This window comes from Panthera leo, chromosome D3 (assembly GCF_018350215.1).
Source record: "Panthera leo isolate Ple1 chromosome D3, P.leo_Ple1_pat1.1, whole genome shotgun sequence".
NCBI lineage: Eukaryota > Metazoa > Chordata > Mammalia > Carnivora > Felidae > Panthera > Panthera leo.
Genome location: NC_056690.1, coordinates 72,406,716 through 72,432,765, shown reverse-complemented (window position 1 = coordinate 72,432,765; position 26,050 = coordinate 72,406,716). Strand labels below are relative to the sequence as shown.

Genomic DNA, 26,050 nt, shown 5'->3' with positions numbered 1-26,050 from the left:
CTGCCCCAGGTTGACCACCAGTTTCTTCAATGTACACTCTTTTTTAAACGTTTTTAATGTTCATTCATTTTTGAGAGAGAGACAGAGCATGAGCGGGAGGGCCAGAGAGGGAGACACAGAATCCGAAGCAGGCTGCAACCTCTGAGCTGTCAGCACAGAGCTTGACGTGGGGCTCGAACCCACAACGTGTGAAATCGTGACCTGAGCTGAATTGAAGTCAGATGCTTAACCGATTGAGCCACCCAGGCACCCATTCAATGTACACGCTTAATGGTTTAATAATCATTTAATCGAAACACTTCAATTTATGTGCCACTTTTCAGAAATCTGCTCATGTAATCAAAGTGAGGTCACAATGAAAATGTTTTTTAGACTGGAGTGGCTTCAGCATTCTTAAGTCTGGGGTTGTTCTTTCGGCTCTCTCAGTTTAGCTGAGCCTGAGTCCTCAAGTGCTAATTGGTGCCGTAAAAATGTTTACCTCATAGGGTTTCTAGAGAATTGAATGAGATGCTGGAACCACATAAAGCAGTAGGCATGTGCCTGGTCGTCAACATGAAGTCTCACATCCATGATAGTAACTGCTGTTATTTTTATTATTATAACAAAATGCCACCATAATCTCATAGGAAATAAGTATTCTTGAGTCCAAGAAGAGGACTTTTCCACAAAGTATTCAGAACTAGAATATGAGGAGAGAAATTAATAAGAGGTACAACCCAGAAGAAGAAAAAAAATACATAAATGGGTTTCACTGAACTGTATGGGCTTGCTCCCCCCGCCCCCACCCAACCACCTCCCTCAAAAAAAAAAAATAAACACCACTTTTAAAATATTTACTGTAAAGTTAATTTTGTTTTCTGAGATAAGTTAAATTTTAAAGGTGGTCATAACTAGGGGTACTGAACAAATTCTGATAATGAAAATAATATTTTGGGGGCGCCTGGGTGGCCTAGTCGGTTAAGTGTCCGACTGTGGCTCAGGTCACGATCTCACGGTTCATGAGTTTGAGCCCGGCATTGAGCTCTGTGTTGACAGCTCAGAGCCCGGAGCCTGCTTCGGATTCTGTGTCTCCCTCTCTCTCTGCCCCTCCCCCACTCACACTCTGTCTGTCTCTCTCTCTCTCTCAAAAAGAAGCAAACATTAAAAAAAATAGTATTATTTTTAAAAGGTGTAGGCTTCACGGACAGCACACTGAGAAGGAATCGGTGTTCCCTGAATTCACAACAGAGCCCTGTGAAATGTGACGTCCACACTGCTGGTGTCTGGCCTGTGTTGCCAGGCTGCTCTGGTGGTTCCTTGGGCCCTAGTGGAGGGACTTCAAACTGCTGAAGGCAGACAAATGTATTCTGGGAACCTGGTATTTCCTGCCTGTTGTCCCTCACAGATTGGTTCAGTTGTAAGCCCCAAAGACTTTCAGGCACTTTTGATCATTCCTTTCATGCTTTAATAGTTGAAAAATAAAATACCACAAATCATTCCCAACAAGTAAGTAAAACTCTTGAGTTTGGAAGGGCCATTTATTACTGGTCTCTGGTCTCACAATAAGCCATTGGCAGCCACCTGAAGTAGTCACACTCTCCAGAGTCTCCACGTTGGACCAGTTGGCAATTACAATTTACTCTCTGAACACTCTGGTCCACATTCCTCTGTGAATGGGCAAATAAACCAACTAGGTATTGAAGAACAAAGAATAATAGATGTTAGGAGTTTACCCAACCATTGTGTTTGTGGTGTTATGCCTGTCACTGTACCAACTATCTTCGGGAAAGTAGCAGGGGCTCAGACCAGCTGTCTCTTGGTGAAGTTCTCTCCTATGACTCTAAAGACGTAACTGCCCTTCAAATCCACAGAGCTCAGAATCATGGCTGTGGCATCAGCTGTATTATTGACAAAGTTTCATTCCTTCACTTCCGTTCCACCTGACTCTGAGTTGGCAGTGTGGAGCTCAGGCAGGTTCAAGATCAGTTGACTGAAGTAAAGGGAACAAGTCACTTGTGCCTTCTAGAATTCATTCACTATAAATTCATTCAGTGAAAATTCACACCAAATATAAATATAAAAAGTCTCTCTCCTCATGCTGGCTGAAACAACTGTAGGCAACTTGCCCTCCTCTTTTATATGGAGACCAAGAAGGGTTCACAAATAGGAGACATTCCTTTCTTGTAAATTCTACTTTTAGGTGCTGTGGGTTACCTGGTGGAGGTTTCTTAGGAAATAACTGCTATGTTCTTTTTTTTTTTTTAATTTTTTTTAACGTTTATTTATTTTTGAGACAGAGAGAGACAGAGCATGAACGGGGGAGGGTCAGAGAGAGGGAGACACAGAATCAGAAACAGGCTCCAGGCTCTGAGCTGTCAGCACAGAGCCCGACGCGGGGCTTGAACTCACGGACCGCGAGATCATGACCTGAGCCGAAGTCGGCCGCTTAACCAACTGAGCCACCCAGGCGCCCCATAACTGCTATGTTCTAAAAGCACACACTTTGACCTAATAACGACAATGCTGCTGCTTTTCAGAAATCAGATGGCAAAGTCTTGGGTGCTGACACATTGTGAGTCATGAAGTCCAAGCTGGTAGTTGCACAAATTGCATTAAGACCTAACTCTGGGGGCACTTGGGTGGCTCAGACAGCTAAGCATCTGACTTTGCCTCAGGTCATGATGTCACAGTTCATAAGATTGAGCCCCACGTTGAGCTCTGTACTGACAGCTCAGAGCCCAGACCCTGCTTCGGATTCTCTGTCTCCCTCTCTTTCCGTGCCTCTCCCGCTTATGCTCTGTCTCTGTTTCTCTCAAAAATAAATAATAAACATTAAAAAAAAATTCTTAAACACCTAACTCCGGTTAGGCTGTATTCTCCTGAGCCTGAAACCAATTCCTTCTCTGGTTTGTACTTACAATGTATTACAATGTAATAGCTTTTCCTTTTTTTTTTTTTTTTTTTTGTCATTAGTTTTCCTCATTCTTTCTTTCCATTGATAAGAGATACTCTTCTAACAAATGTAATCTGTCAACTCCATGCCCCAAACATTGTGCTCGCTGCCATTTTATGGCTAATACATCTCAACTCCTTGTGGCAAGATCCAAAGACCTTCAAGATGTGGCCCAAACCTTTTCACACTTACCTACAATGAGTGACCAGGCTCTACAACACCATAGCCATCTCTGCCTCCCCGGCTATTGCCATTCTGCCTTTCATTAGTTTAGTTTAGTTTAGTTTAGTTTAGTTTAGTTTAGTTTAGTTTAGTTTCATTTATTCTGGAGTTATATTCTCCTGACTCATAGTTCCTTCTCACTTTGGTAAAAGCTTGTTCATTCTTCAAATCCAATTCAAATGAAATCACTTGCTGGACATTTCCTACCATCATGTCCTCTGATTCCAGAAGCATTAAATCTCTCCCTTTCATGCTTTTGCTGCTCTTGGTTTATAGATCTATTATAGCACATATCACATGGTATTAATAGACATGCCTGTCTTTAACTCAATTGTGAATTACTTTAGAAGAGAAGCCACATTCCATTCACATTTTGTTGGCACTCAGCATATATTATACCCACTAAAAACTAGCTATGTTGCTGGGGCTCACAAATTTTTAAATGAATGCATAAATAAATGTAAAAAATTAATAGAATAACTGCATAACATTCCCACACAGTGTGATCTCCAGAATGTTTAGAGAGCTGGATTCAATTCCATTTTTCCACCTCAACTTAGTTGTGTGGCCTTTGGCATGCCACCTCACCTTCCTAGTTCTTGTTTTCATTATTTGAAAACAGGGTGGGATCTACTCAAAGGAGACTTTCTAATCTAATATTCTTTGTTGGGAATAGAAAATTGTGTGTGTGTGTGTGTGTGTGTGTGTGTGTGTGTGTGTGTTTTCATTGCATTCAGCACTTCTGCATTTACATTTCAGAAGTGCAATTTAAGCATAACACTGTTTCTTACTGGATCATTTATAACATATCCCTAGTGTACATATTAAGTAAACATATATTGTCTTGCCCAAGTGCACCAGGATGTTAACATTTAGTTACAGGTGTGAGGTGAGCAAACAATGCTGTCTTGAGGTATCAGACACCTAATTAGTTGCTTCAACGGGATGAGTGACACTAATGGTGATTTATAGGGAAGGAACTATGCTATTTCTAATGGAAAGATTTTTAGCAACCCCTTTTTATCCATTCCATTTTCACATTCATTTCTTTAGTGAGGACAAGAATGGTACAATGATGAGAAGATTTCAAAACTGAAATATGGTGTTTACTAGAATAGGACTCAAAGCAATAGCAGCAACAGTTACCCAATGCTATACTCCTTATGATTTCAGAACCAGAGAGTTTGGAATCAAGTGCTATCTTGAAGGAAAAGCAGTTTCAGAGATGACTTACCACCAGATAAAGCATAATGGAAAATGGAGATCATCTATTGGGTCAGAGGGAGTTTTGACTAAACTTTGGCTAAGAATTCTGTTTCTTGTTGAATTTTTAAACAGCATAGTGCAAGGAACAGACTTGTGAAAAGTTTACTTTAATATATCTCTGTTTCAGTGCCTGCTAAGTGCCCAAGACACTAGTGACATAACAAATAGCTGCTGCAACAAAACATAAAAAAAATCTATCTTTTCATGGAAAAAAAAAAGCTTTTTGTTTCAAGTTGTTTATTTTGTTTAGTTTCAGCCTCTGCCCCTTAATAAATATGACTCAGTTCTGAGACCTCTTCTTGGTTTTATTTCTCTTTGGGGTGGGGGGATGACCCATTTCTCCTTTTCTAGCTTCAGTCTACATCCACATGCTGACAAATTCCTGACACAGATACATATTTCTGGCCCAAACTTCTTCTCTGAGCTCCAGCCAGTTTCCTTCTTCTGAAGGCTCTACTTGACATACCCACTTGAATGTACGTAAAAACCAACACGTCTGAAGCTGAATTTATCACCTGCGCTTTCAAATCTGGGTCTTTTCCGGCATCCTAATGTCAGCGAGTTACCCTCCCATCCTTCCATTTAAATAAGCCAGAACAGTAGGAACTGTCCTTGAACACATCTGTTGTCTCACCATGAATGTCAATCTGTCACCTGCTCCTATCAATTTCACTTCCTAAATATCTCTAGAATGATATGTTTCTATTGCTCCATCTCTAGTGATCGAGCCTCAGTTTGATCCACCATCATTTATTGCCTGGACTTCAGCTATAGCCTCAGTGGCTTTCTGACATCCACTCAGCCGACCACACTGGTCTAACTTCCGCTCTGCAGCAACAGCCATCTTTTTAAAATACAGATCTGACCATGGCATAGACACCATGCACTTTCCATCTCTCCTAAAGCACATTCCTTTCCTTCAGGCTCTTAATTCAGTGTGCAGTTATATATGTTTCAGTGGAACAATCCTCTCAACGTTGCTCACCTGCCACCAAAAAGACTGTTGGCTTCTCTATTCTTCCCAACACGGAGCTGGACACACAGGCAACGCACAAGTGAATAAAGGGTCATTCATTTGTATATGGCATTTATACAGAGCATGTTATATTTTTCAGTATACCCTAAGTCCATTGGAGGAATTAAATCACCATTTTCTTATTTAATGATCTCAGAACATTTTGACGTAGAAAGGGCAGGGTTTTACATTCTACAGAGAAGCAGAGTGAAAGGGGGACTAACTTTGCCAGCCTTTAGGCCAGGACCAGAACACGGAGCTTTGGAATCTGAGTCTTGCTGTCTTTCCTTCACAGCACCCTCCCTTCATAAGCAGTTTCATCAGCTGCACAGTCGTCAGCACTGGGGAGCAGGGAAAGAATACGTAAATGCCATGGTGAGAATGTAATGCGCGATGAATTCTAAAATGAATCCTCTGTGTCAATCATGAAAAGGTGGCCTCTAATCCTGAGCGGTGAGCAGAGGTTTTCTGAGGCAGCATAAAGCAATGTAAACCATACAGGTCTGCAAGTTGGAAGACCCAGTCCAGCCTTTGTTCTGCCACAGAATGGGCGTGTGACCTTGAGCAAGTCAGGGGCTATCTTGGAGTCTTCCCTACTTCATTTGCAAAAAGAAGATGCCGGTCCCTGGTCCCTTATCTGCCTACCTCACAGGGTCATTGTGAGGATTAAATTGAATGATGCTCATGAAAATGTTTTAATTCTCTCATCTGAACTCCCGCAGTGCTTCCCGTGTGCCTCTTTTAGGAAATATCTTTTATTTTGTATGGTACAGTAACAAGATCGCTGGACTAGAAACCTTGCATTTAAATCTTTCTTCTAATATTTACTAGTTGTGTGGCTTCTTAGGCAATGTTTTTTAGATTTTCTGAACAGAGCAAGGCATGGAGATCTATAAAATGGAAATTATCATACCTGCCTTACCTGAGGATCAAATGGGCAAATGTGTGTAAAGCGATAAGGTCCCCTTTATATATAAATTGGGGAGCACTTATATTTCATTGATTTTATTTCTTTTTTTCAATGTTTATTTATTTTTCAGGGAGAGAGAGAGAGAGAGCGAGCGAGCAGGGGAGGGACAGAGATAGATGGAGACATAGAATCTGAAGCAGGCTCCAGGCTCTAAGCTGTCAGCACAGAGCCCGATGCAGGGCTCTAACCCACGGACAGTGAGCTCATGACCTGAGCCAAAGTCAGAGGCTTAACCAATGGAGTCACCCAGGCACCCCACACTGATTTTTATTTCTAACGCACACAATAATTTGCACGGAGAACTGGCTAACAAGAATTGAGTGCTTTTGGACACCAGGCAATAAGCAAATGTTTTAGGTACTAGCAGTTTTTAAAGTCGTCATAACTTTACATGTCAGTTACTATTATTATCCCATGTGAGCAATCTAAAGCACCAGTAATTATCCCAGGGCCACGATGCCAGTAAAAGTCTGAGCCAGGACTAAAATCCATGCAGTTGAATTCCATAGCCACATTACTTTAACCTTTTGGCTACACTGTTGTCACACTCCATAAGTAATTTTAGATTAGTGAATGGGAACTATAATGTTCTATACATGCATAAAAAGTTTGCTACTGCATTTATAACTGGTAAATAAATGATGGAAATCAACTTAGCCATTAAGTCATTAAACTACTGGGAAGAAGCCTATAGAGTAAATTCTTGTCATAATTCTGAAAATATCAAGAAAGCCAGATTCTCTTCCAGGTTAATCCAGCAACTATGTTAGGAGCAAGTTGGTGTAATGATTCACAGAACACCTGTTTTGGAATCAGGTCGGCATTACATCCTGGTTCTACAACTTACTATCTGTATACCAGAAATGTAAGTGGTCTTCTTTAAGACTCATGTGGATAATGTTTTGTTGTGAGGATGAAATAAATTAATTTATGTAAGATGCTTAGCCTGGCATCTGCCACAGTAAGTATTATTGAATACTCAATAATGCTCGCTCTCATCACGGATGCTTACTCTGTGGCCTTAGGCATGTGACTTACCCCTCCTCTATCAGTTTCTAAATGTCTAAGTAGCAAGAAGTTGTACTATGATTTCAACAATCACTTTCAATTCTAACAAGTTTTAGGTACAAGGAGGGGATAGTTGGATATCTGTGAAGCAATCGAATCTCTGTGAATCCTGGCTTTCAGGTTCTGGAATTTATGCTGCTCTCTCACTTATGAAATGAAAGCACCCAAGGGGCTGAATAAAAAAAAAGTGTTAACTATGGTACTTGCGTTATTGACACCATTAACCAGTCAGACAGATTAATGATAATCTGAGCTAGAGTAATTTGCCTGACAAACTCATTGCTAGTCTGAGGCAAATGTTAAATCCACCACCTTTTAAAAAGCTATTGTGTTAAGGAGCTAAATAAACCTCTATGAGCAGATAAGCACCACGGCTAACCATTCAGAGACATATGGCATATATTCACTCTAGTTGAGAGCGAGAAAATGAACAGTGATATTGGAATCAAATTTCAAAATCAACTTTTATTTTCTCTCAATTAAAAAAAAGGTTTTTATTGAACTGCATCAGCTTATTCATCTTCCTCAGTAAAATAACTTGTTTTAGGGGCGCCTGGGTGGCTCAGTCGGTTAAGCGTCTGACTTCGGCTCAGGTTATGATCTCATGGTTTGTGAGTTCGAGTCCCACGTTGGGCTCTGTGCTGACAGCTCGGAGCCTGGAGCCTGCTTCAGATACTGTTTCTCCCTCTCTCTCTGCCCTTCCCCCGCTCACACTCTGTCTCCGTATCAAAAATAAATTAAAAAATAATAATTTGTTTTACTTGTTAAAAAACTGTCTATTAAGAACCACATCTGTCTCTCTGCCACCTTTATTGTATTAGTCCCAATCAGTAAGTGTCTACAGAAGTCATGATACTAGACACTGGGGATGGAATTATAAATAAGATCTAGTTTTAGTCATCAGAGGGGGAACAGGCAGGTACTCAAACACAAAACTGGACAAAAGGTAGGAATAATCTAATAGTAATCAAAGTATGAGGGGAGGATAAAGGAGAAATTAATGACTTCTGAGCCTGAGAACTGTGGAGAGTTTCACATAGTAGCTGACATTTCAGTTAGGGTTTCAATTCAACAAAGATTTTGTGAGTGTTTATTATGGGTTACATATCGACCTAGGTACTAAGAATAGCTCAGTGAATAAAGGAGGTAAGAACATCCCTGCCCACAGGAAGCTTATATTCTGGAGTTAAAAAAGGGGAAACATGAAAAAATAAGTAGGAGGTGATAAAGCTGTGGATTAAGAAAATATATATGAATTAAAAAGGGCATAGGGAATGATAAGGGTCAGGTAAGGCATCCAGGAGAAGGTGCCACTTCACCAAAGACTAAGTGGAAGTTACAGATGATCCACATGGATGTCAAAGGGAGGAGCATTCTAGGCAAGCTGAACAAAATCTTGAGGGAGGAGGATTCTTGGTATATTTAGGAACTACAAGGAAGTCAGTGAGGCTGGAGAGAAGTGAACAAAAAGGTAAATAGCAAGAATAAGTGATGAGACCAGGAAGTGACAATGGCCCAGATCAGGAAGGATTTCTGCTTATTCTATGAATGAGATAGAGAGTTACTGGAGGGTTTTGAAGCATAAAGATAACAGGATCTAAGGTATGTTTTAAAAGATTTACTCCAAGTGTTGTGGTGAGAACAGTTTTGAAAGGTTATTGCAATAGTTTAGATGAGGCTTGATGGTAATAAAAGAGGGAAAGAAGTGATAAGATTCAGTATATATTTTATTTTTATTTATTTGTTTGACTTTAATTTTTTACTATGAAAAATTTTAAGTAACACAAAACTAGACAGAATAATATGATGACCCACTTTATTCCCATAACTCAGCTCAAAACTGAAAATCATAGTCAGTCTTTATTATTATTTTGTAGCAAATACCAAGTATTATATTGTTTCGTGGATTCAGGATGTATTTTGACAGTGCTGCAAAGACTTGAGGTTGTTTTTGGTTATAGAATATAAGAAAAAGAAAAGAATTAACAATTACTCCAAGGTTTTTTGCTTGAGTTATGAGAAATACGTAGATTTCACTGAGATGGAGAAATCTCTGAAATAATAAAGTCTTTGGAGGGGGATTGAAGGAAACCAGGTATTTGGTTTTGTTGATAAGTTGTAGATGCTCATAAGAAATCAAGAGAAATCAAAAGAAGGAATCTGGATGTATGATTCAGGACTACAGGTAAAATTTTAATACCAAAGATACAATTTGGAAGATATCGGCATACTGACAAAATATAAAGTCACAAATGGGGAAAAAAGAGATCTTCAAAACCTAGGATCTGGAGTAATCCAATATTCACAGGTCAGGGAGATTTGAGGTAAATCTTAGATTACTTAGATTAGAGTAGAACCAGGAAAGTGTGTGTAATAGAACCCAAGGGGACAATAAATGTCACTAAAGGGGTAGTGATCAAATATGACAAAATTTGCTTACTGACCAAGTAATGTCAGAACTGGGAATTAACTATTGAGTTTAGCAACATGGAGGTCATTGGTGAATCTAGAAAAGAGCAGTTGCAGTGAAATGCTAAGGACAGAACCATGATTGGAATATGAAAGAAGGTAGTGGAATGATGTTAGACAAATCAAGGAATGTTGCTATTAAAGGGAATAAAGAACAGAGTGGTAGAGGAGGGAAAAATAGAATTGAGGGAAAATTTGTTGAGATGGAAAATACAACTGCATGCATGTATGATGATGGACATGATCTACCAGAGAGGGACAAACTGATAATGGGGGGGAGAGGAAGAATAGCTTAAACTTTGAGGTTTTGTTTTAAGAAAGGATGGAATCCAGAGCATGGCCAGTTTTTTTAATAGAAATTTGAGGAGATGAATTATATGCTTAAAGACAAGCGTGGGTATGTAACTCAGACATGGAAGCTTGTACAACTCTCCTTCTGATTGCTACTATTTCTAGGAAATTAGAAGCAAGGTCAACTAAGAGTAAGGGAAAGAGTAAAAATGTTGGAGATTTGAGAAGAAAGAAAAGGTATGAAATATAAGTAGGAGCATGTTGTGAGAAAGACTGCCTGATATATGTAATATAATCTCTAGCATCATTAAGGGGCAACTTAATATGAGTAGTTTTGAATTTAAAAACTAGTCAGCATAATTATACATTTTCTTCTAGTTACATTCAGCTACAAGAGACAAGTAGAGAGTAGGTAGAAAATAACATTTACTTGAGTTGGCTTTTGCCAAGAAATTAATATGAAATTAAAAAACAGCAAGCAAAACTTTGGGGTGTATCAGTGTTTATAATAATAAGGCAGGGGTTTTAGCTGTTTAATAAGTGAAGGGAAACATAAAGGATGAGGGACCAAGAAAACACTGCAGAATCAACAAATTGTAGTTCCCTGTGTAATCAAAGGTTTGTTGTAACCAGAGTCCTAAATGGAAGACAGGAAAATAAGAGTCTAGAGAGTGACATCAGAGAAAGATGTGTGAACATGAGATCATGAAGAGGTTGCAGGGATTGGTGTTAACAAGGGCCATGACTAGCCAAGGGGTATGGAGGACTGATCCATGGGCTTGAAAGATAAGAAATATTTCAATAGAAAGGGAAATAACTAAATGGTCTATAAGTAGGAAACAGTGAGCAGCTATGAAATGGTTCATACAAAATAGCAATTTATTATTGTTGTTGTTGCTATCATTATTATTATTACCACTGTTTGAGCTTCATTTTTGGCCTCTTTTCCGTATTTTCTCTGAGCTCACACTATTCTGGGTCCCCCTATTCTGCCTAGGTACAGTGACTTCCCTGGATGCTTTGCTTAAATTTCTTCAATTAATTCTCATAGAAATTCTCATAGAGAGGTATAATTCATCTTCCTTTTGGTCAGCATAGCAGACAGATGTTATTCCTGTCTTTAACATAATTAAATGTTCAAAAGTCACACATCTGGTAAACAATAGTACCATTTTTAAATCTAGCCATTTAGACTTAAGTGATATATATAAATGTTTATTTATTTTTGAGAGAGAGAGAGCATACGAGCAGGGTAGGGACAGAAAAAGAGGGAGACACAGAACCTGAAGCAGGTTCCAGGCTCCAAGCTGTCAGCATAGAGCTTGATGTGGGGCTCGAACCCATGAGCTTCAAGATCATGACCTGAGCTGAAATTGGACACTTAACTGACTGAGCCACCCAGGTATCCATAGATTTAAGTGACATATTTATAACCATTATAGGTTATAGGAACTACACTCTACCTATATATAGATTGGATATAGACTTCCATTCAAAGGACTTGGTAAATTACTATGTGCATGTCTTTATCTAGAAATTTTGCAATATTTAAATTTAAGAACATTCACATTTTTTTCATAGTAGAGGAAGTGATCCAAACTGTATTTCAGACAAATAACTAGAGACAATGAGAAGGATGGATTAGAAGGCAAGAAGCTATTGTCAGAGATCAGATCAGTGGTGATGGAGATAATACAGGGGGCATGGCTGAGATGTGGCCAAGGTAGATGTGACAAGACAGGATGACTAATGGCAGAGCTGAGAGGCCGGGAGGAGTAAAATATGACATGGGTTTTTTGCTTAGCCAACAGGATGGAAGGTACTAACATAAACGAATAAAAAAGAGGAAAATATACTTAAGGAGGAGACAATGAGTATAGTTTGGGGAAGGGTAAATTTAAGGTGACTCCAGGAAATCCATGTGGCAACATATAGACAACCGGGCAAGAATTATTACCTGTGGTTTTGGGCAGCTGTGCACACTGAGATCCAAAGACTCATCATAAAGCCACAGAGTTAAAGAGCTGGAGATAAGACTAAAACAAATGCCTACTTCTTTGTGGTAATAAGCAATCTTAGGAAACATAGGCTATATGTGTAGTACATATATTTCTTTCATTTTAAAGTCAGGTCAAATTATAAGAGAAAATAGAAACTTTAACATGATATACTTTATTGCTGTGGACTAGAAAAGAGAGCATTTTGAGACACAGCATGAGAGAAGTTGTACTGTTCTTTCTGATTATCATGCTATACTAAATACCACTCTGGCTAAACCAAGCTATATTGTCCCTTTTGAATCTTGAGTTTAAAGCACTCACGCATTTGAGAGACTAGACTAAGCCTCACGCTTAAATCCTGGCTTCTCCCCTCTAGTTTATTCCTCTACAGAAGAATGAATGGTGGGGCACCTGGGTGGGTCAGTCAGTTGAACGTCCATCTTCGGCTCAGGTCATGATCTCAGTTGGTGGGTTTGAGCCCTGCGTTGGGCTCTGTGCTGCTAGCTCAGAACCTGGAGCCTGCTTTGGATTCTGTCTCCGTCTCTCTGTCCCTCACCTGCTTGCATTCTCTCTCTCTCTCTCTCTCTCAAAAATAAATTAAAAAAAACATTTTAAAAAATGAATGAATGAATGAGTGAATATGGTGAAAGCCAGGATTACTGTGAGCTCAGCCCTGCGAACAAGAGGATCCCTCTAGGACACTTGTCATTTCTGCCTGTCTTTCATTCTACTTCTCTCTGTTCCTTTCTTTTTCACTCTCCCTCTCTAGTTCCCCCATGCTGCCACCACACCCAAAATATTCCATTCTATGTAGAAGTATCATACAGGTTACAATTCCCTTGGCTGGTAAACTTTACAGAAAGTGAACGTAGTTCTCATTCAAGGATGAAAGAAGCTGCCACATTCCAGAAACCCCTGTCTCCCGTTTAGTGTCCAGTTTAGACTGGTTATATATAAGAGGAAGTTTAATGTGGAAGGGAAGACTTGGAACTCAGGACTTAGCCAAATCAACAGATAGACATTTATATAGACCCTAGTTGCCCTACCCAAATCCTCATCTGTTTAAGGACATAATGATGATGTTCCACACTTATGTGAGAGGCACAGCAGATCTGCAGAGTGCATTTGTCAATAGATGCTCTTCTGTACAGAATCTTGGGATTTGGCAACACAATGTTTCTCTGAAACAAATTGAGTTTTAACATGCTGATCTCTTCGATTGCCTTTAATTGGCAATCCAGAAAACCCAATAGTTGATGAAGTAGAGAGAAAGTAAAAAATGCCCAAAGAATAGAATGGAAAGGTCTATTCCAAAAGCTTCCTTGCTTTTCTGATTCCTTTTTTTAAAAATGTTTTATTTCAATCTCAGTTAGAAATACAATGTAATATTAGTTTCTGGTGTCTGATTCCTTCTAAGTGAAATGCTTATGGAGTGGCTTTATGCTTTAGTCTTAAATAAAATTCCCCAAAGACCGAACATGTTTATATTCAAATGCACTTGCTCAAATGTCAATAATTAATAATATATAATAATGATACCAATTATATAGGCATTCAAGTAAATATTACAAAGTGCCATTTAAAACAGTATGGCAAACTAAGTATTATGTGAAAAACCTTTCTGTTATGGCACACTTAAAATGTTGGGTAAATTATTCAAAATCTTTTTTTATTTAAAAAAGTGGGTTTTTTTTTAATCCGTAATATACAGGCAGCAAAATAAGAGAATTATCATAGTGAGTAAGCAGACTTATGGAGCTGGTATTTGCCTGATGGTATGTGCCTATCAATAGAAGTCTAGAGCTAGGAGTTTTAGTAACCAATGGGAGAAAAGAATAGGAAATGAAGCTTGCAGATAAAGTAGGGTATATGGTTTGATTAGAGAGCCTCACATACAGCAAAGATCCTGAAAGAGCAAATCTCAGAGGGTGAAGTAGAAAAGGAAATTAGCCTCCTGAGAGAACTGGCGAATGTACAATCTCAGCCTTAGCTTAGTTGAAACAGAACAACCACAAAAAAATCTGAGAATTCCTTATCACAAGTCTGCATTTACTCATGTGAGTTGATGTGTTAAAAATAGCAGAAAAACAAATGTTATCCTATTTAATGGACTTTCTCATAAGCAATAAAATATCAGCATGAGACCCATATGGAGCAAGTAAACTTTAACAAAATTCTGGTTTATCATGCTTTCATTTTGGTAAAGCACATCGTCCCATAAGATTGTTCTTTAATACTTGGTCTCAAAAATTCCCTCAGAAAAATTTCTAAGGATTAGAGTTAACAATCAAGAATCACCTATACATGAAAAGAAACAAGCTACTATGAGGAAGAGTAAGCAGAAACAAATAGCTGAATTAGACTCACAAGGACTGCAGATATTAGAGTAATCAAACATGGAATATAAACTAAGTAAGTTTAATAATTTAAAGAAATATAAAGAGATATTACACAGTTTACTCCTATAGAAGTGATTGGAATTTATCCAATATCTACATTACGCTTACAAATAAAACTTCAAAATCTTAAAATCATGAAATATTTCAAGGAGAAAATGTTGAGAAAAATCAAGAATGGTAATCTTAAAACTAGACATATACAGATCACATTTGCCTACAAGTGACAAGTGAAAAGAGGAACAACATTTCTACCAAATACTAGACACTCTTGTATGACATTACATATGTATAATCCTAACAAAAACTTTGTAAGCTAAAGTATTATTTACTCTTTATTACACAGTAAAGTCAGGCTCGAAGAAGTTATGTGGTTTTCTTGAGATCACGTGATGTCAATGACAGAATTGGGATTACAACCTGGCCACTGTGGTTCTCTCATACCCTGTTCTATCAATATACAGCCAAATTCTGTTCTCTGTTTATTACTTTGAAAACCAAGGACATAAAAAACCTAATTACCATAAATTCATATGCTTGTCTTTTTTCAAGGAAGTTTCTGATAAATGATTTCATTTGATTCTATAAACAATCCCATTAGAACACACACACACACACACACACACACACACACACACACACACAGGCAATGGAGATATATCATCTCCACTTACTAATGAGTGATGGGCAGAGCTGAGATACCACATGGTATCCAAAGTCCCTTCTCAAGATCCCCTGCAGGTGACTTTATGTCACAGTATACATCTAAAGAGGTGGCAGATTGATACTGGTATGACCTACCTGTTGTCACCTTCTCTGGAGAAAAAGACCGTGAAGGTTTGAATGTTCCCTTTTGCTTCTGCAGGTGGGCGCCAGCTGAGACGGACAAACCGACTGGAAACCAACACGGGGACCACATCTCTGGGAGCAGAAGGGAGGACACTGGAGCTTGGGATAGCTAGGAAGGAAGGAGAGGAGGTGGTCAGAGATGTTGGTACCGTGGGTGGGAGATACGCAGGAAGGCAGAGCAGACCCATTAGCAAACATAGAATGATCCATTCATAGATTATAAAGGAAGGAAGAAAACCAAGGAAAGCAAACAAACAGTAAATGGAATCAAAGCTCTATTAGAATTTCTTGGAGCTTATGAAAGGGTGGGTAATTAATAACATATATGGTTCTACTGAATATTTGTCCAGTTTCCATTACTCATGGGATCCAGGACCATTAGCAAGTGTTCTGTTCAGGCATGATGCGGAGGAACATAGCCATGGACAAGTGCCTCAGGTAACCAAGCAGTTATTACAAAAACCTCATTCCACTCAGAGCCTGTTCACCCTGTTTTAGATACAGTTTGAAGGAATATCAAATCAAAGTCTTGGAAGCTAACAAAAAGTAGAAAGAGTTCTTATAGACTACCTGCTAGAAAGGAAATTACAGGAAAAAAAATTCTACCAGACATAAAGACATACAATTGTCCAATGCTTGTAGGGTACTACTGCATGTATAGCAAAATTTGGCAAATTGTTATTCACAGGAATAAATCATCCACAATTGGAGAACTCATTTTTTAAATATTTGGGGCATTTACAATCTGTAAAGAAATTTTCTATCAGATGTGTGTTTGTATGTGTATGAATTCATAATTCATTCTTTTATTTTTTCAAGTCTCCAAGGGGAGGAAACGTGTTTCACCCTGACAGGGGATGTCTATCCCTAAAACACAATGACACATTTGCCTACTTTTAATCTTCAGACTGGATTGTGTGGGCTGCTTTCTTCAGTTCTTTTCAAAGTTAGTCTCCATCCTTGCATTCACTTTCTCCAAGGGCTGGCTGAATCACTATTCCTGCTGTGCACTACACTCCTATTAGCTGGAAAATCTACTGGGGTGAGGGAGCCTATCTTCATTCCCAGTGGTTCCAGAAATATTATCAATTGACAATGCATACCAGTTATATAGAAGAAGAAGTTTTCAAGAGCTGCAGAAAGCTTTCAAAGTTATTCCTGGCCCCGTAGATACTTAGCACTTCTTTATAGGTGAAAGTCCCCCTTACTTTTTTGGTCAACATAGTATTTGAAACAAATGGTAGACTGGTAGCAAGTTAGTCAATCTTTTGTGGCAGAGTGGTAAGGGGAGGGAGAAGATTGATGCCTGGACATGTAGCATCTGTCTCAAAAATGTGGGTGCTATGAAGCTTCCTGATAAAAACCTACACTTCCCCACAACACGGACATCTCAAACTAGCACACTGAAGTGAATTTATCCTCCCCACCACCTTCACTGCCCACTCAGCCTGCTTCTCCCCACTGGGCCACTCAACTCAGTTGTGTCTACACTGTTCTCTCAACTGTACAGCCCAGAAACCGAACAGGTATCCCCACCCTTGACTCTCTCTCACTCATTCCTTCTAGGATTCCCCCTGTTGGACATCAGGTAAATCTACTCTGTGTTAGCTCCACTTACACACTTAGAGCCCCACCGTCATTTTGTCTTGTCAGAACTGCCACAGCTGTCTTCAAGCATCTCTGCTCTCCTTGCTCTCATCTCTCTCAAATGTATTCTCTGGACAGCCTCCTGAATAAGCTTGTAAAAAGACACATCTGGTCATATCCATCTACTATTAATTTATCCTCCGTGTCTACTCTTTACCTCAGGGAATCTCCAAACTTCAAAATCAGCCTACTGGCCTGGCTCCTGTTTATCACTTTTCTTAGTTTGGCTTCCTCCACAAAGAGGTCCTAAGAAAAGGATTTAAAACAAATCGTTTATTTGGAAGCTGATCCAAGGAACCACCGGGAAGTTGGGAAGTGAGACAGCAGGGAGTGAAGGCTAGAAAAAGTGAATTATCTGGCAGTCAGCATACTAGGAAACTGAACGGCAACTCCACTAGGGACTCTGGGGGCCAGTGTGGCATAGGCCTCAAAGTTATCTGTTCTGAGGCAAACAAGCCGAGATATTTATCTACCACTCTCCCACCACTGATTGAGGGTGATTCCAAGGGCATTAGCTTTCCTGCACAATAGCTTAGTGTGTTCCTATTGCCAGAAAAATACCATTTTGGGGAAAGGCTTGCAAGGTTTCCACAGTAAGCAGCATCCGTTAGCTCTACTCATCCAAAAAGTATTCACAGAGTGCTTATCCAATGCCAGCCCTTCTAGGCCCAGAGGGGACAGTAGTGAACAATAGATGAAGGCATTCCTCATGCAGTTCACATGGAGGTTCCCTGGCTCCCCCCCCCCCCCCACACACCTCATTTGGGTAATGTGCCGAGGTCATAACAAAGTTTGAGGGAAGCACATGTCACACGACAACGTGAACACCCAGTTGTCACATCTGTAAACGACAAGAGGATCTGAAGGCTCCCTGGCTTTTTGCTGCTTGCACTAAGCAGGCTCTCTCCATGAGGATACACGGGTGATTCCCCAAAGCCTTCACACAGTAGCTCCCACTCTACCAGACCCATCTTGTCCACCTAACTCCTGCTATCCCCTGTCACTTAGTTTAGTGTCGTTTCCTCTGGAAAGACTGATCCAAAGTATTTGCAAAATATCTAACAGATGATAGTTAATATCTATTATATAACAGGCATGTCCAAAGATCAATAAAATAATACAGAAACTTATTTGAAAGTAGGGTTCAACCTGACAGTAAACGAAATGTGCATTAAAATAAAATCTAAAAAAGTCTGTCAGGATAAAGCGCCTTTAAAAAAAATCTGTCACAGTAGCAAGACTTTAAAGAATGTTAGTATCTACAGTTGGCCAGGATGTGACACTCTCTTACACTGTCAGTTGAAGTTTGTAAGAGTACAGTCTTTTTAGCAGTTCACTTGGCAAAATCCTTTAAAGTGAAAAATATTCATACCATCTGACCAAACATTCTCAGGTCTATAAATTTATCATTTTAAAAAACCTTAAGTAACCCCTGCATCCTTGTGAAATCATAGCTCATTTTCTCCAAATGTAATACCTATACATCTTACCAGTTTAAAGTAAATGGGATCCTTACACGACTTTTTTTTACAAAAGATTTTCTAAAAAGCAAATGTGATCAATGGTGACTTGCAAAAACCTTTTGAGAACTCTCAAGAAGTTAAGACAAATGACTTGGAAGAGAAAAGGGGACAAATCTTCAGTTCCTTTTTCCTCAAAAGCACCTCACGTAGAGACGGTATCACATCAGAAATGAGTTGACTTCCCCACCCACTCAGGGGCTGCCTAGAAGCCGAGCAATGAGAGCCTGCACACAGATGCCGTTCTCCTCAGGCCTCCAGGAGTGCCTTCTCACAGAGCTAGTCTAGATGCAGATGACACAGATAAAGCTCAGAATAGAATGAATCGCGGACTCTTTTACCCCAGTGTAAACAGTCCTAGTCTGAAAAGGAACGGACACATTTTGTAACAAAGAGATGGCTTCTTTCTTTATACAGGGAATTAATTTTGTTCGTACTAATCCTCCAGGCTTTCTCTCAACAGTCACTCATCTTCACATAAGGTCTCAATAAGGAACCAATCAGGACTTTTTTTCTTTGCTCTTGGAGGCCTAATCTCCAGTCTGGGCCTAATCTCCCTGGCCCATTACTGTTGCCATGGTTACGGCTTCTTTATCTGTTGTCATGGAGAAGAAGAGGTGCATTTGCCACTCTATAACATAGTCTTACTATTTTTTTTTTGTTTTTGTAAGAATCTCTTTTTAAAAAATTATCATAGTACAATCCAGGGAAAGGAAGTGATTTCTGAAAATAATATAAATCAAAAGAACAGTTTTAAAACTTTGGTTTCTAAATTACTAATTACTATTTCTACTACTAGTATTACTACTAACGACGACTACTACTATTTTATGATGTTATTGCAATAGCCTTGGTAACAATTATATCGTTGGGTTAATTTTTCTATAAAGCCATGTTCCGTCTAGATATCAAAGAGGGTTTTTTTCTCTCAGGATTTTACTATATATTTACAGACATTAGTTTTCCTCTGAGCTTATTAACTGTCTGACCTCCACTCGCTATGAGGCACATGAAAGATAAGATGTATCACAAAAACACAAAAATATTTAATTTGTGTTAAGCATCAAACACCGATAGGCTTATTTCCTTATCATTCCCCATACTGTTAACTGAAATCCTATAAATGTGGCTGCCAGAACAACTAGATTTTTTTTTCACGGCATCTCCTTATTAGCTTGAAGATTTAAGTAAAATATAAATAGATAACATTAATGAAATGACAGGAACATTTAATTGTCCTCAGGGCAAACTCTATCTCTTTTCCTTTTGTATTCTTTTCTTATCATTGCTCCCTTGACTCCAAACTCTAGATTTAATTGTCCAAATAGAGAAGTAGATAAAATTTAAGTTTTGGTTTAAAGTTTTTGTAGTTCACAAAGTAATTTCACAAACCTACCAAAAATAAGGTCAGCTGTATATGTGAAATTACAAAGACTAACATTTTTTTCTAAAGTTTCATGTTATTTTCAAAATTCAAAGAATCATGGCTTTTGAGCTAGTGTATTCAGAACTTTAGTAAAACTAAGAAATGTGAATTTAAAAAAATAGTGATTTGAAGCCACTTTTTATTTTAAGTTAATATGAGATAGAAGTTAATGATCTCTATAACATTTCATTAAATCTTAATCTTTTTTTAAAATTTTTTTTTTAACGTTTATTTATTTTTGAGACAGAGAGAGACAGAGCATGAATGGGGGAGGGGCAGAGAGAGTGGGAGACACAGAATCAGAAGCAGGCTCCAGGCTCTGAGCCATCAGCCCAGAGCCCGACGCGGGGCTCGAACTCACGGACCGTGAGATCGTGACCTGAGCCGAAGTCGGACGCTTAACCGACTGAGCCACCCAGGCGCCCCAAATCTTAATCTTTACATAAAATAATTTATTGGGTTAGTATCTAAAATTGAATAATCAACATTTATTGAATGTCTATCAAGCTCCTACCGCTATTCTTGAAATGAAGAATTATTTATTTTTAAACTGTGGATTTCTCCCTAAGAGAATAGGGAACTAATTTTAAGACATAAGGTGGATACATGTAAGATAATTACTAAGTTTGAGATAGTCTCTTATTTTTTTTTAATATTTATTTATTTTTGAGAGAGAGAGAGAGAGAGAGGGAGAGAGAGAGAAGCAGGGAAGGGGCAGAGAGAGAGAGAGGGAGACACAGAATCTGAAGCAGGCTCCAGGCTCTAAGATGTCAGCACAGAGCCTGAAGTAGGGCTTGAACTCATGAACTGTGAGATCATGACCTAGGCTGAAGTCAGACACTTAACTGACTGAGCCACCCAGGCAAGATAATCTCTTATTTTTAAACAAATTCCATGCTAAATTTTCAGTAAGGTGGTTGTTTATAAATCAGAACACTTTCTCACTAAGCCATTTCTATTCTGTTCCCAGAAACATATTATTTTGCAGACCTCTTATTTTACAAACTATCATAGCAGTAGTGCTATGGAATTGGATCATGCATGTATGGACTTTCTTTGCTAAAATCAATTTATGTGTCCAATCATTAATCCATTCAATATTCATGGAGGGATTACTATGTGTAAGGCACTGCATGAAGGGCTGTTTTAATCCATCTTCCAATTCCAGGGAGGAAAGCCAGCTCAGTAATGGGTAATTCTCCCTGCCCCAGCTTCACTGTAAGGACCTATCTACTCTCACCTCTCATATTGCTCCTCTCATCTCAAGCTCTATGTTCTCAGTTGTCTTGGGCAGGGGTAAACCTGAGAAGGATACAGTGGAAGGTCTCTGGGGTCACTGACCTTAATTAGTTTCATGAAGACCCCATGCTTTCACCTCTCCTACTTTTCTGTGCCACAGCCTGAGCTAGAATACTTCCCTCCAACTTCTCTCCTGCTCTGGCCTGGGCTTCTCCTTCAGATTTCTGCTCAGGTATCACCTCACTGATTCCCACCTTGGCTTAGGACCCTCTAAATCTAGACTCTCACAGGCTTGGGTGAAGTCCCCTATAGGCACTTCCTACTCTGAACTGCAATGGCCTAGTCATTTTTTTTTTTTTTTTTTTTTTGGTATCCTATACCAAATTATATTCTCTGTAAGAGGAAAAACCAAGTCTAAACTGTTCATCACTCTAATCCTTAAATCTAGCACCATACATTTAGTGACATCCTAGGCATCCAATACATTCTTGCAGTGTTAGCTAAATGAAAGGCATTGCAAAATTGTGAAATTATAATGTTGAGACTTATCAGAAAATTCCCTTTCAGACCCTCAAAAATGGGTATTTGAGATTATGTACTGGGAAGGAAGTGAGCTATTATTACAAGCTGGTCATACTAATCATGATTACTCTGCTAATAAATTACAAAGTAGATTAAAAAACTGAACTCACAGGAAGCTTCCAAGGGAATGTAGATTTACAAAGAGACTATTTCATTTTGTACCAAATGAGAGGTGAACACATTCCTAAAATCCAACTATGTGCCAAACAATGTAGAAGATGTGCTTGTACAGGAGGAATGCCTAAGAGAAATAATGTTTTCATTAAGAAGCAGATCAGATGCCTAAAAAGTTAATTTGAGTTAACTTGTACATCTAGAAAAGAACCTGGGGATCTGTTATAGGAACTGTGATTTTTATCCCAAAGCCATATATCAAAGAGAATTGACAGGCCAGTGTTGCATGGTAAGATGGATCACCTATGGCCACACAAAGATATATGATGAAGAAAAAAAAAAAAAAAACCTGTAAGGTGGTATTATATCAGCAGAGATAACTACATCTCTCAGAGTTTGAAGCCTTTTCAAAAGACAAAATGAGAAGAAAATACTATCTGGTAAACTGGTCAACCTACACATGTGTGAATGAATTGTATTCTTTATTTTCACTTTGTTTATTTAATAAAGTACCTTTTAAAAGGGTTTATCCAAAATAGAGTGGATCTCAGGCAGCTTGGGAAGGTGGCTAGTCCATCATTTATGTAAACTAATGCACTATACTAGAAAATTACAATTAAATAGAAGGGGCGTTGGATCCCTGCTCTGCTACTTTGTGACTACATAACTTGGAAAATTATTTAGCTTCTCTGATACTTACCCTCCACATTTGAAAACTGATCCAATTTATCTGACATGCAGGCCTATGTGCTGATATAAACTAGGTTTAAGGGCTGCTCACAGAACCTGGCATATGATATGTATTCAAGGAATTGTTATTATTATTTAATCTGTCTTCAGATCCAGAAAGCAGAAAGTCTGCCTCTGCTGGCCTAGTTTCGTGATATCCTGTTGGAAATCTAGGATCCTTACCAGAAAGGCTTTGGGAAGGATTTGGGCTAAGTCTGATAGGTCAAGTGAGTTGGGGACAAGAGTGCTTCCTCCATGTAAGGATAAGATGTGGTCAGCTCAATCTCTCTCCCTATTTCATTTATCAGGTTGCAAAGAAAATTCATCCTTTGTTTTCCCCTTTTTGTCAACCCACATGTCTACTTCAAGAAAAATGTACTTCATTTCAGGTCTCTTCATTCTCTGTATTTTCTTACTAATCATTGTACCCTTTCCAGCTGTCTCTATTCCAAGGCTTTGTAAGGCTAACTTTAATCATCTCTCTCATCAATGTCTCTTCCTGGCATCTTTCACCAACTGTAGGAAAACTCCATTTCTACCCTGTCCCCAGCTCCTTTTGTTTCCATCCTTTCCCTTGAGTTTATGTCACTGAATTCCTAGTCATTATTTATCCCTTCTCCACGTCTAGGGACCTGGAATATGCCATTTCAATCATTCCCCTGTCACCAGAGCTTCCTCTAGGGATAAAGACTGACAAGCTGTGACATCTCCCCTCCCATCTCTCATGTGCCTTTATCAATGTTCACCTTATCCCAGCCATCTGGTGCTTTGTCCCAGGCTGCCATGTGATCCTTTTCTCCAGCCGTGAAGAACATCTAAAGAACACATGCATCGCTGATACAAATCAGTATGGTAGGCTTTAAGAGGCAGCGTTTTCCCATGCAATTTCCTTTGATAATAAGACACTACCAAAGTGAAATAGCTAACAAGCTGTGTTGTTAAGAAAAAAATAATTGAATCAGTGCTAGGTAGTCTTAATTTTTTTTTTTTTAAGTAACTGATTTTTTTCAGTAAGAAATTCAAGTTAAAGTAAGTTGAAAATAATACAAATTAAATAGGAAGAACTAAAAGTTCAAGCTATCCTCTTTAGTATTATAAATACTATTAAGAACTTTTACTGTTTCTGGATACCCAGTGACCAAAAAACAAAACAAAACAAAACAAAACAACTGCAATCACATTTGATGGCTCATTGATTTCTACTAATGGCAAATTTCCAACTTTGTCCATGGGATTTAAAAACAAATTTTAAAAGACTTTATTTAAAGTTACTGTCTAAGTGTAGCTGTAGAAATGGTCATTGCCAGGATGGGCTAGTTTCAATGCTCTGAAATGTCTCGGAGCGTGAGAGTTTCAGAATATGACACACTCACCAACTGCTATGTTTCTGATAGACGAGAAGAGAACGGGTGTGGGAGGCAGCATCTTAGGCCAGGAGCGCATTGGCAGGGCATGGAGGTTTATTAAGCATCTTGGCTCTAACCCCTAGGTACTCATCCTTGAATTTTATAGCCACCAAAACAAATTAAAGGGAAATAAAAAGAATAAAAGAGGATATAAAACTAAGATAAATTATTACTTATTCCAATTAAGTTTATAGAAGTAGAGCCTTATATCACCACTATGAAGCTGCTGCAAAATTACAGGGGTGCACAGAATGCATATGAAAGACATTTCCTTAGAACCCTGTTTCCTTTTGAGTTTGTCCTTCTAGGCCTACACATATCAGAGAAAGAGAAAGAGACATAGAGAAAGAGAAAGAGAAAGACGGAAAGAAAGAGAGAAAGAGAGCATGCAAGAGTGAGAGAGGCTGTCCAATTCTGTTCTAGTCCCCTTTCTGGGAAGTCAGATGGGAAGCATGGAGAAATTGCAACCACAGGTGAATGACCACTCATGTAAGCTCATCTTTTTTTTTTTTTTTTTCCTTTTTTGATGTATTACAGTAAGGGAGACGACAAACTGTAAACCATAAAAAAGGCTTATCAGGATACTTTCAACAACAGCCAAATTATGGAAAGAGCCTAAATGTCCATCAACTGATGAATGGATAAAGAAGATGTGGTTTATATATACAATGGAATACTACTTGGCAATGAGGAAGAATGAAATCATGCCATTTGCAGCAATGTGGATGGATCTGGAAGGTATTATGCTGAGTGAAATAAGTGAGTCAGAAAAAGACAGATATCATATGTTTTCACTCATGTGGATCTTCAAAAACTTAAAAGACCATGTGGGAGGGGGAGGGGAAAAATAGTTACAAACAGAGAGGGAGGGAGGCAAATCATAAGAGACTTAAATACGGACAACAAACTGAGGCTTGATGGGGACGTAGGAGAGAGGGGAAAATGGGTGATGGGCATTGAGAAGGGCACTTGTTGGGATGAACACTGGTTGTATGTAAGCAATGAACCACAGGAATCTACCCCAAAAGCCAAGAGCACACTTTACACACTGTATGTTAGCCAATTTGACAATAAATTATATTTAAAAAAAAAGAAGAGGTTTACTGGCCTGAACCTAGCAGTCATACTTCGAATCTATTAAATAGGCAAACAAAAAGAACAACAATCAGAGATGGTTAAGTAATAAAAATATATTATATAATCATAAATTGTGGCTGTGCATCAAATTCCAGTATTCTTTCTGGTCAGTCTAAATAGAACAGTATTAATTCCTACAAAAAAAGATGGGTCTTTTTAAAAGTCCTTTTTGGTTTTTTAAATAATCAATAAATGTGTTGATTTACCCAAAGACCCACATCAAATCGAATTAAGGTTGGTAAATTTATTGAATAATTCCAAATATAACATAGGGCATGTGAAAATTCTGAAATACAGGATACAGGGATTCAACTATAATAATAAATATTTGTTTTAAGTTTGATTCTTGGTTGCTATTATAACTAAAGCAAAAAATATATTTTTGGCCTAAATTGACATGTTTATCATCATCAAGAGGCATGATGGATGATATTTTTTTTTTCTGGAGTAAAGTGAAAAGAATCAAGGGATTAAATAGGAGGCAGAAATTAGGAGGCAGACTATTTTGTCTTTCAGGCAGTAGCTAGACAGTTTATCTTCTAGGGTGCAGATAGGTTGTCAGATTGCCACTACTAAGGTTCTATCACACTGGGACAACAACAATATCTTTGTCCCTTTTCCTGTTTGTTTTTCTACTTCTTTCTTTCTCTCTTTTTTCTTCAAAGCCGATTCATCCAAATTCAAGACAGTATTTGGAACTCAGTGGTAGCCACACTGTTCACTTTGTGGGTAATAGCTGTGTTTAAAGATAATATAATACAAAAAAAAAAAG

General features: G+C 38.6%; 1 protein-coding gene and 1 non-coding gene across 2 annotated transcripts in view; both read right to left on the bottom strand.

The window, feature by feature from the left end:
• DCC (DCC netrin 1 receptor) overlaps positions 1-26,050 on the bottom strand; it is a 766,352-nt gene that overhangs the window by 326,105 nt on the left and 414,197 nt on the right. The window contains exon 8 of the mRNA XM_042909706.1: positions 15,431-15,587. Within this exon, the coding sequence (XP_042765640.1) occupies positions 15,431-15,587 (157 nt within the window). The remainder of the gene's footprint in view (positions 1-15,430; positions 15,588-26,050) is intronic.
• LOC122204318 lies at positions 17,882-17,985 on the bottom strand. Its single transcript, XR_006195613.1, has one exon. It is a non-coding gene; the product is annotated as a small nucleolar RNA U13 (small nucleolar RNA).